The sequence below is a fragment of the Falco rusticolus genome, chromosome 12 (genome assembly GCF_015220075.1).
Source record: "Falco rusticolus isolate bFalRus1 chromosome 12, bFalRus1.pri, whole genome shotgun sequence".
Taxonomy (NCBI): domain Eukaryota; kingdom Metazoa; phylum Chordata; class Aves; order Falconiformes; family Falconidae; genus Falco; species Falco rusticolus.
The window spans coordinates 10942556-10954819 of NC_051198.1; the positions used below are offsets into that span (position 1 = coordinate 10942556).

The following is a 12264-nucleotide window of genomic DNA, read 5'->3' on the forward strand; positions in this document are numbered from 1 at the left end:
AGCACAAATTTTGCTGAGTTTTATTAGCCATGCAAAAACGTGCATAAAATTTTAATAGAGAATAGGCAGGATGCATTCAGCTGAAAATGCAGTAAGAGCTTATAAAGTCTAATGGATAATTTGACTTCATTTAGAGTCATTTGAGCTCCTGCAGTGCTTCCAGTTCTGCAAAATAGCTGGGGTCTTGTGTAAAGTTGAGTAGCTGAGGCTTTGGGACTTTATACCTTACCTCTGCACGGCGCAGCACACAGGTTGGCTGCCACCTCCTGGCTGCAGCTCTGCCTGCTCTGCCCCTGGCCGGGGAGATGACTGCCAGGTGACTGGCTTTCAAACAACAAATTCTCCCTTCAGATGCTAGTGCACAATGGAAACTGTTTGTCTCTGCACGCAGAGCTTGTCCCAAAGGGAAGCTGCAAAATACCGACAGAACTGCAATTTCCCCTGTAGCTCAAACGCTGGCTGCCTGCGTTGTTGCAGTGAGGGTTTCAGTTTTCCTTGTTTGCCAGCCAGCCGAGTTTGGCTTTGTGAGCTTAGGAGCTGCATTTCCACAGACAGTGAATTTCCTTTCCTTACAGTTATTTTACCGACAGCTTCTTGCAATCATCAGAGAAAGTTACAGCTCTAACATGTTCTTCACCATTACTCATTTTCCTGTACTGCCAGTCCTACCACCCCTCTAGAGCCAGGGTCGCTTCCTGGTTTGCCTGCTTTCCTAACAATGCCGCAGCAGGCTGCATACACTGGAACTGCATAACTGATACCTCCATTTCTCCCGAGATACTTGTTACTTCATATGTCAAACTCCACTTAATGTACACATGAAGCCTGCCAGGTTTTCTACAGCTTCCAGCAATATTGTGTTCAGTTTACTCCAGGCTGAGGTCAGAACCAAGCTTAGTATTTTGCAGAAAACATATCCTGGAACCCAAAGAAAACAATTCTTTACAGAAGAAAAAGTCAAGCAACTGGGAGGTTTCCCTCAAATTTGTATTTCTGTCACATGGTTGGTCCAAAAACTCCTCTAAGTACCTCTCCCTGTATCTTCAGCCACTCAATCAAGCCTGCAGGAATTTTAACGAAGGCAGTAGCTTGTTCTTGTGTGCAACTAGGTCAACCTTAAACACAGGACCAGTAGATCAGTGGGAAGAGCAAACAGATCCCGACAGCACTTTGTAACAAATGGCTCTTCTCTATGTGGAAGAAGCACATATATTTCTTAGCAGCAGACTCAGTAGTAGAGTCACAGCTCCACCACAGCCCCTGGTTTAAAGGTAAAAGTGAATGTTTCATACCTCTTGCATTGTTGAACAATTTCAAAGTTGTTTTGGCAGAATTTCTTCTTTCAGACACCATGTTTTCCCCTTGCAGTGGTATAATCGACAATGCAGGCGGGAAGATCCTCGTCCAGAAAGTTGCCGGCCACTCCGGTTACCGCGGGAGCTTCTCCAACGGGGTCCGGTCCCTGTCACTGCCACGCTGGAGGGAGTCCTTCCTTGTGTCAGGTACCGTGGTGGAGCGCCAGAGCCGCCAGCCCACCCTGGCTCTCCCCACTGCCCAACCAGCCCGGCAGCAATGGGAGAGCGGAAAGCAGCCCTCTCTTTTTAAAGAGCTGTGCTCAGTTCAGCCCAGTGTGGGTCTGAGCCCATTGCAGGAGGTGACAGGTGGTCTGGATTGACTCTCTGAGGGCACCTTAACTCCTGCTGTTGATGAGTAAAGTTTGAGCCTCAGTACTAACAGGGAGGTCTTCCTATTGCTCTTGGTTCTCCACCCTGGTAAGTAGTGCTGCTAAGGGAACTAACGGGCCCCATTGGCCATTTGAAGCATCCTCAGCCTGCATCCGAGCTCACATCTTCTGAAGCAATGTCTGACTTCTGTCAGCCCAACTCAAGCCACTTATAGCTGTATTTATGCAAGCCCTATATCAAGCAATTCAATTGTTGCATCCCAAGTATGTTATGAATTCTTCCCACCATTCTAAGCCAAAAAGTTTCGATATCTACTCAGTGCAGGGAAAGCCATCTTAAATTAATGCTCATTCCTTTTTTCTCCCCACAGTATATACAGCAGCTCACTTGCATTCAGTGACAATATTCACAGATTTTTTTAATTTCTTTTTAAATAGATTCCCTTTGCATCAGCTTCAGATTGTCTTACACCTACTTGCACTCATTCTACTTGTGTGAAAGGAGAGTCTAATTTACACTGCTTTACATACAATTTCTAAATCCAACTTCTTGGTGCATCCATACAGTAGGTCAGTTCTTGCTGGTCCACACTTTTGGAGGTTTAGGATAGGTACAACCAATAGACATTAGTTAACTATATCACTCCTGTAAAATTCAAAATCTCAAGCAACTGAACAGCCACTAAAAATAAAGAAACGTTCTTTTCATGTGAAAATTTGTGGACAGCAAAGGAGGTCTCAGAAACTGACCAAAACTAACTGTCATCTTCAGTTTGCATTAATATATTTGGATGGACTTTTTACAGCATTCTGCCATGGGTACACCACATTATGTGAAGGATTTATTTTGGATGAGTAGGAATTTCCTGGAATAGCCCAATTGCTACTTGTACTTGTTGTTGTTTTTCCCCCAACAACCAGCACATTGTAATTCTAGTACATAAATGGGAAATAAGGGGTTTTTACCTCAGCAGCTGCTCAGTTGTTATCACATAAAACTGTAGGAACTTTTGATTTATAGTAGCAAATCTTTATTATTAATTAATGAGACATTATAAAAGACAGAGAAAGTTACAGGCACATGTAAAAGGAGATGATGAGAAACCTGGGTACGTGTATGATGAGATTTGTCCCTCATGCACTTAATTTTACACATGCTGAGTGCTCTCACTGATGTCAGTGGAACTACTTATTTTATAAACTAGCTCAAGAGTAAATCTAACATAATATATAACATGTATGCTATCATATTTAATCCATAAATAGGAAGTAAAGTGTCACTATACCTAATACAAATGGAATTTTAGAGAGAAACTTGCAAGACTAAAACCCCAGGAAGGTTGTGCTGTTCATCTCAGCAGCCTGAGGCTGAATGCAGACAGATCTCACTCTCAAAAAGAGATGAGTTGGGGTTTTTATTACAATTACGAGTCATAAAAAGACAGAGCTGCATAAAGCATTCCCCAATAAAAATACAAAGTCACCTAAGGCATTAATTTCAGGACAGCTTTAGAGCTTGAACGGAGCCCCCTATTCTCCAGCCAAATTCCCTTTCACAGACCAGACCCGTACACAATACGGTACCCTAGAAACGTGCCTAGTTTATTCCTAGTTAGGATATTGTCACCAAGAGTTTGTGATGTTTAAATTGTGAATGAGCATCTGCATAAAAAAGCACAGAAGCAGAATCCTCAGGAGATGCATGCGATGAAGTGGCTGATTTAGGGGCAGTGGGGAAGGAGTTCTGTGCCGGGGGATTAAAGCAGCCAGCACACCAGGAGGTACGCAAACACGCTGGTATTCGCTTTCAAGCACCGAAATGCCTTGGCACTCAGTTGAATGACTCCATTCAGCCTAGTGGGAGTTTTGCAGCTAGTGGGTTAAGAAAATAGAGTCCTAAACCTTTGGGTTTGCTAGTCACAAACAAGCGTGACAGGGTGAGCAGCCGCCACCCCATAGCTTGTACTTCAATGGCCAGAAGCTGAGGTTTTCAGCCCACATGTAAATCCATTTTTAAGTATGTTAAGCAAACTCCAACCTAGAAGTAACTTTCTCCAGACAGTGAAAAAGACATATTACCATTGCTCCAGAGAGCAGGGCCACATTCAGGTCAGGCCTCAGACCTACCTCTTGGTCACATATGAGATGCAAAATGCTGCTGATCAAAACCTCCAGAGACCAGGAGCAGCCAGCTTCTCCACACCGGTTAATTTGCACAGCAGCAGGCTTCAGGTGTGCATTAGAGATCAGATTAGCACAGAAATATCCTAAATTAAGATCAGATTAATACACCGTTGCTGCATCCATGTACCAACCACTCATATCAGACAATTTTGCCTCTGTTGGGGATAAAAAAATACATTTAGAAATAATCTGCAACCCCATAACATGTCCATCTTTCTACTACAATTGGCAGAAGAACTCCATAATCCTGCTTGGCTCCCAATCTCAGTTTTAGCTCAGGGGGAAGGCGATGTAAAAACCTGCTGCCCTTCTCTTAGGCCAGCTTCTGTGAGAGACCCAAGGGCAAGAAGGAAGCTCTTTCCAGCTTGTCCTTGCATGCAACCTTGCCAGCTCTGGTCTTTGGCCAATCTGTGCTGACTTCAGTGGAGCTGCTCTCAGTTTATACTACTATAAATGAGAAATGGGATAGATCCTTACATCAATGCCTTGTTAGTAACTCTAACTTCTTTATTTAGGGTTTTTTAATGGCATATGAAATTTCAGAGAGGAGTAAAACAAAGGAGATAGAGACATTAAAAGGGACAAAGGACAGTGCCTCTCCAGCTCTATGGCCATCCCTGCACATAGAGGACCAGTTTCTCCGGCATATACCCTTTGTGTGCCATCACAAACAGCCCCCAGTTGCCGGGAGCAGCTGTCTGTTGCAGCTAATTCTGTTCAGTGCTTTTGGTATCTGGATTAATAGCCCAGGATCACAACCGACATGCTCGCAGTGCCACATATACCTTCTTAAAGAGCCCACGTAGGGAATAAAGGAAAGCAAACCTAGCACCACCACCACAACAGGTTTTGCAGGAGGTGGAGGTAGATCTCACCTGAAGCGGTCCAGATGCATAACACAGAACAACATCTTGTAGAGACAGTCACCAGGGCCCAGAAGTCCTACATCCACCAACTCCTAGAGGCCAGAGCAGTCTTCCCTACACTGGGCTTCTCTGCAACACTTTTCATTCAGCGACATATGGCAATATAAAAACTGCCCCACAAAATGGAATTGCATGGCCACATGTACCAATAGAGATGGCATCTGCTGTAGCACTAAAAACATTTGTGGTTCAAATCGTAACTGGGAAACGTACCTCATTGTTTTAAGACAGGACCTTCATTTTAGATTTAAATATAGGTACCATATGTTCCCACACACAAGCACAGCCCACTTTCACTGTTATTACTGCAAAAGACTGTTGCCAGAAATGGCATCTTGCAAAAGTGAGGTCAGTGAAGAATGCTGCGTGCGTGATGAAATGAATCCCACATCAAACATACTTTCTAAGTCAACTGCATAGTCAGGCACTGGAAAAGGGTAGCCAGGGAAGCTGGGGATTTAAGTACAGGTTATGCAGATGTCCTTCAGAAATGGTCTCCTTATGCTTAACACCATTTGAGAGTAAAGAAATGAACTGACTGACTGCTTCAAATCCTTCCCAGGACTGTGTTTTCATGCTTTCTAACTTTTTTTAATAATGCTGGATTTAGGCATTGGTATTTTTAGAGGCATGGTTTTGAGATTCTGCCATCAGACAAAAGAAACCTTCAAGAAAATCAATTGGGCAGCAAGGAAGTGGAGTCTGATTCTGAACACATATGTTAGATGAGAATTTTATTGCAAGAAAACTTAGAATATTTTGTGATGCTTTCTAATGATTTTTTTTTAGAGGGCAAGCCAAGAAGAGGTGTGACATATCCATCAGCTCTTGAATATTCTTCTTCAAAAAGCACAGCTGTTAAATCAGGCAAGTAACAGTGACTGACTTTCCTTTACATCCGTTCACAACTATCTGTTGTAACTTCTTAGTTGTGTAATACAAAGATATAATTATTCAGTCAGCAGTTCACACATCCCTTAGTATCTCATGCATATCCCTTGTGGTATTTTTTTACATTAAGCATATGGAAATTATCCCAGACAATTTCTATTTTTTGGTCATACCAATTTTCACAGACTTCTGTTTCCAAGTTGTTTCCCCCTTGCTTTAAATCTGTTAGTACGATGTTGTACTGATTATGTGAAAGCATTTGAAGTTATACATGTTGACATTCTACTAATGTTACTCATGTTATCTGTTGGGATATTCAGTGTTGAGAATATAATAATAAATAGTAGTATGATCATAATGACACAGATAGCAATGCACAGCAGCTTTATCTAAGGATGATACAATAAGGAACTACTCTGTATAGCCATTTCGGTCAGCATCCTACTCTGTGAGACTCAACTCAGTTTAAATAATTCAGTTTTCAGAGGTTTTCCATCAAGTCTCACACCAGGTGGTAGTTGATATTCAAGTGCACATGAAGCGCCTCTGTCACTGAAATGACGCTTGTTTGTGCCCCCTGTAACAACTGCGTAATGTTCAGACTCTTCCTTGGGGGTGTGAATGAAAAAAAATGAATGTCTTATACTGCTACACACTTGTCTAACACAGCTCTTTCGCTGATTGCTTAGCCTGAGCCTTCCTGAGCTTATCCGTAAAATGTGGTCTAACAAAATGTGCTGTATCTTCTCCCTGAACTCAACTGCCTGTCAGTGGGTGCATCCATCCAAGGCCACACAGAGGTTACTTGGAATCCTGCTCTTCTCCTGTATATTATTGTTTGGTCCTTGGAAGCAAGGTACAGAGCTTTCCTCATCTTTAGGCTTTTACTTGCACAAAGGCAAATTTAAATCTGAAAGCTGTAGTTTTTCAGACTGGATATACATCACTCAAAGCCATGCCTTTAGTTTGCAGTATCTCTGCATTTACAAATAGATACAGAATCATATATATCTTGACCAGGCACACAGAAATTGCTGACCCAGATATCATGTGCTGTTAAAAGGGAGGCAATACCTTAGAAATCTTGTTTACTAAAGCCACATCTCACCATTCCCAAATGTACCCACGCTTGAAGTATCAGCCCAAATGCCTCACACCGGACCAGGGACAATCACAGCCAAGGTAGAGCTCAACAGGCTGCAAGCAGCAATTTCTTCCACCAGTGCTAAAACCCACATTATGTGAGAATCGGTGTAGAAGTGGGGAGCATCATTAAGTCACAACTCAGTCACGCAAACAAAATACTGAGCCTGTTCCTGCAGCAAACCAAAGACACAAGTGGCTTCCTTCACTTTGTTCCTGAATCACTGTGAATTACAACTCTAGGACCTTAGCAACAAAGACTGTATTCATGCAGAGAAAACCCAGGAGGATCAAAGGAGCAAACAATAACTGTTACATCAAACGCAGTGCCTGAGGGATGCCACCGCCTTGCTTTGCCCAGCCCTGTCCCACACATAGCAAAGAGATCTGACGGTCACAGTCCGTCTTCCCAAAGACGCACTTGACCCCCATCAGCCCTCCTTAGCCCTGCCACCTCAGCTGTACTCTGTTGGAAACAGCTTGTTCTTAAGATAAAACCCTCTGTAATATAGTGCTGGGGCCATCTTGTGACAGATGATTCCTACTCCTTTTTTAATTTTAAAAAAGCTACCTTTTTCTTCTCATTTAAATTATAGAGACCACATTGTGCACTTGGATACTTAAACTCATTGCCTGTAGGAAGTAAAGGCAGTCCTTCGAGGATTACACTCACTTTCTACCAGATTAGTGAAAAATGCTGCTTCACATCTGATCAGCTGTCAGAGATGCAGTTTTGGTCCTCATCGCTGGGACACTAGATATTCATAGTGCCTGACATTTCTTTAAATGCTGCTGGTGTTTACAGTGCTTCCCAAATGCTGGCCACAGCAAGAAAAACCTTCCCAAAATTGTTAACTATTCACAGCTGGTAAAACCAAGCAAAATATGTTGTTTTAAAAAAATCATACAAATTTTTAGGAAAGCATTAACCCTGGAGTAATTTCTCAAATAGGTCCACACTGCCAAAATAGCTAGAGAAGAGGAAAAAAAATGGAAGATCAAAATCCTCCAGTACTCATTCACACATAAAAGCAGGGGCAGATTCTGTTGCAGGGTAGCTGTAAATGCACTGTAATAAATGTTCCAAGTACTTTGACGACTTTGGGTCTTAGAAGAAAAAAAAAAAAAGGACCAAAAAAACCCCCTCCCTTTTCCTCCTAAGCCAGTCCGTGGCATTCAGGATGTGGCCCCGTGATGATCTGACAAAGTCAGGCAAGAAAGAACTACATCTGAATGTGAATTAGCGACTGAAATATTGCATGTTAGCTGGTATTCCCCACACACCCTATACACACCATGACCCTGATTCTCAGGACACGCTGCTGCTCAGAGGAAAATTCAACAACATGATGCATTAATCTTATCAGTATTGATTTATTAGTGGTAAAACCTCTTATTTATTGCTTACTTCAGAAATTCTATTGACATTAGCAGGGCAGTAAAAATACCTAAATTTGGTACTAAAAACAGAGTGGGAGTATGCTTTATAGAGGCACCCAGCCATCGCTTTTTCCTCACTTGGTGAGAAAGCTCTGGTTAGACTGACTGACCTACCTAATACCAGGTGAATAGGATGCCTTCCTCTGGGGAAGGATAATTTCTAAAAAAGGAGACTTTAAATTATTTTCTTCCAAAGCTGCCTTTCCTAATGTGCTTGATTTTTCTCAAGAGTCTAAAAAGCCAGAACAAGACCTAAAAGCTTTGAGGAGTGCAGATACCGCTAACGCACCAGAAAAAGCATCAGAACAAGGTATGGGTTGGGATCTCTGTGCTCTTTTATCCGTCCCAGTCTAAACTGCCTGCAGATACTTACGGGAGGCAGTTTGACACTGGTAGCACACAGCTTTACCTCCCCCATCCAGCCGCCTCTCTACAGCCTCTTTCCCACTAAACCAACCCCATTATGTGAGTGCCTGCAACAGTGCTTGAAGGGCATGTGCCAATTCAGAGAAGAAAGGGCAGCCTCATAGTTTAATTTCTGGCTGAGCTTTGGGTGAGCTCAGGTGTCATGAACTTCAAAGACCTGCATTACGGCTCTCGGCAATTTCCTATGCAGGGCATGTGCCGTGCAAACTCTTTGAAGATATTGTGAAGGAGATGGGCGCTCTGCCCACAGGAGCACTGGGAACGCTAGCTCTCAAAAGCCCTCCTCTTGTGTTAAAGGCTCCACCAGAAACCCAGTCAACATGTGCCAAGGCAACATCTTTTCTCTCCTCTTACTACGCTGCTTCCTTGGGGTTTCTCCTAATGCTGTTAGCTCCCAGCAAGGAAGCTCTGCTCTTTGCAGCCTAGGGTATAAAGCTGGCCGATGTGCCTGCTCCCCGTTCCAGCAGCACCACATTGCAGGGGAAGACTCACTGTGCCCTCTGCCTCCTTTCTTTTAGTGCAGCAGCGTGGAGCAGGGCACCGCTCAACCCAGAGCGAGCCATTCATACTGATTTTTTTCAGCTGAGCTGTTTTGTTTTTCTTCTGAGCTCTCTTTCAGCATTATCCCATTAAAACTGTCTGAGATCTGACTTCTTCACTGCCTAGCATTAGGTGGTAATTAATCCACCAGACAGTTTCATGATGATGCTTTCCAAAAGGAAAACATCCAGCAACAAAACACAAGCCTGTGTTGTGCAGCAGTGAATAGACCATTCCCTTTCGGTGTACACAGTGTGTCAGGCCATCCCTAGGGCTGTGGTCAGGGAGGAGAGGAACAAGACTGAGGCGAACATGGAGTATGTTTTAGGGCAGTGTTTTGTAGATAGATGGAGAAAATGACGGTGAAGTACCTTTTTTGAGACGATGACTTGAAAGAACTGCAAGCATGTTAACGATTTTGTATAAGGATATTTAGATGCAAATTTGCAACTAGAATTGTCTCTGTTCTCACAACAGATGATATATTTTAAAAGTAGAAGCAACTGTGAGATGAGTCAAAGTTAGATGAAAAAAGTACCTCCCAGGTGGTGCTCTCCCCAGGTTCCCTCAGCCAAAGCCAGGGCTCTGACCCTACCTGCACTCCCTTCTCTGGCTCTGGCCAGCTCCCTGAATCACATTTACCTAAAAGTTGTCTTTCTGCCAAAAGCATTTCAGTGCTGTGGTGGGCAATGCATGTTTTATTCTGGTCTGTGACTCAGAATGATCATCTTTTATTACCAGATGTCAGTCAATTTCTGTTTATATGGGCTTTCTAGCTACTTAATTACACTGAGAAAAGATGATGGCAAAACAGAAACTGCAACTGGCTGGTTGAACCATGTCTCAGAGGTCTGAGACATCTGTCAGGTTGATAGGTGTTCCTGGCCAAAGCAGAAAAGTCTAGGGGAATCACTAAGGCTGCAACAGGCTGCTGCAAGCACCCTCCGGAGAGCTAATACTGTGTCACACAGGCACCTGTGCTACACAGCCACACAGCAACGAAGGCACTAATGGCTCCACAGATGAGGATGCTTGCAGACATCCTGAGAACATCAGTGTCTGGGCAGCCTTAAACACTGAGCACTGTTAATGATGTGCTTCCGTGTGGGTCACACACCCAGCTGCAGTGATCATGTCAATGTTCCTACAGGGGACACAGTCCGCAAAGAGTATCAGACATCTCCAGCACCGACACCAGCTACACAAATGGCCACCACAACCCCAACCCCAACAACCACGACGACAGACCCTTCCACCACAACGCCAAAGCCAACCACAACACCTACAACAACCAGAACCACAACAGTTGCTTCTGCAGCGAAGACTAGACCTGGACTGCACAGGGTCAGAGATATAGGTCAGTAACATGTATGTCTGCATTGCTTTCCTCCCGACCTACAGCCTTCATAAAACGTAAGGAGCAAGACATGCAGCTGAATATACCATGATTTAATGGACTGTGAAATTCAGCAGTTCAGTGTAGAAATATTTGGAGTGGATTAAAAAATTGATTCTAGCAGACGGGCTGGAGTTAGAGTTGTGCCTTCAAGACACATAAAAAATTAGTGTATCTCACAAACACAAACATGTGAAGATTTTCCGAGATGAGAGTTCATCTGCAGTGAAACTATGGCTGGTCTTTATCTTTATATATAATATACTGGCATATAAATTGATTCATGTGGGAGTAAAAGCTCTCCAACCCTAAATGCTGTCACGATTTTCAGGTATAAGAATCCACAAATAGTTCTTTGATCCACATGTCTGGACTGAGAGTTCAACAAATAGGACAAGAGGCATTGCATTTTAGAATTAATTTTTTGATAACTTTCAATAAGTGAAAGTTGTAACATATTTTTTTGTAATGGCTTTGGGATTTTAAAGATTAAACACTGAAGGAGTTCTTACAATTTTTGAACACCTGGATTTTTTTAATCTTTCCTTCTCCATTTACTCTTATTCATTAACATTGGGAGTTTTTGGTTCAATAGCTGAAAATTAAAATCTCTTATTTTTAGGTTCTAGCAGTATCCACCCAGCATACTCATCTGTGGTAGCTGCAGCATCAAGTAAGTATGGTGAAGTAAGTATGCCACAAGGCACACAGTACAGTGTATTTTAAGGCAGAAATGATTCAATAACCTTTCAAGCCTCAGCAAACTCCATGACTGAATCCAAATCTGGATTTAAACTGAAAAACAGATGCCTGGCCTGAATGTCAGAGATGTTGATCACCCACAGCTCCAGGGAAACCTTTCTAGTGAATATATCTGCGCATTTCAGCCTTGATAAATGCTGGGTTTCACAACACTTGAGACAAAGCTTGTGCTGTTTGAATCATGTTTTCCTATTGCTTCCTTCTGTCTTATGCTCTCCAAGGGAGATTTGTTGTAAGACAAATGATGCAGAGGGCTGTACTGCCATTTAAGCTTAGTGATGAGAGCTCTGAAATGCCGACTTACATTAAACAAATGCTTTTCCAAAAACCTCAGGCTGTGGTTCTGAGCCTGGCATAAGTGTGATGTTATTCCTGGCATGCCACTCGTGTTATTGCCAGCAGAGTGGTAACAGCTCAGAGCTCTGCATCTCAGGCCAGAAGCTCACTCCCGTTCCAGCCCACAGCCTGCAATGCAAGTATTTAGAGGTGTTCTCCTCTACAACGTGTAATTGCTTAGCCGTGTGGTCAAGTAAAAGAGAATATTTTCAAATGTTTGCAAGTTTCTGGCCATGGGGATATGACTGCTTTTGAGTGAAAAGGGAGCCGGGCCTTCATTAGTTTTTATGCTCTGTTGCTATTTCTGAGTGCCTTGAGCTCACCTTTGTTCTCACATACAGAACTGCAGCTGTCCCTGCTGCCAAATAATTCAGAGCCAAGCACATGGCAAGGCAGGTATTTTTTGGGCAACTCAGGTCTTGAAGGAAAGCATCATTAAGTCATATTTAGCCATGAGCCCAGAATAAGGGCAACAGCTGGAAGGGTTAATATTACTGAGTCAGAAGTGCAGGGTTTACAGGGCGCATAATGGCAGG

General features: G+C 43.1%; 1 protein-coding gene across 3 annotated transcripts in view; it reads left to right on the plus strand.

Annotated features, from left to right (window-relative positions):
- VIT (vitrin) overlaps positions 1-12264 on the plus strand; it is a 50571-nt gene that overhangs the window by 17286 nt on the left and 21021 nt on the right. For 2 of the 3 annotated variants that reach the window (XM_037405078.1, XM_037405079.1), the window contains exons 5-9: positions 1369-1502; positions 5584-5661; positions 8498-8578; positions 10385-10591; positions 11253-11303. In XM_037405078.1, the coding sequence (XP_037260975.1) occupies positions 1369-1502; positions 5584-5661; positions 8498-8578; positions 10385-10591; positions 11253-11303 (551 nt within the window). The remainder of the gene's footprint in view (positions 1-1368; positions 1503-5583; positions 5662-8497; positions 8579-10384; positions 10592-11252; positions 11304-12264) is intronic. The other variant, XM_037405080.1, reaches the window with a different exon arrangement.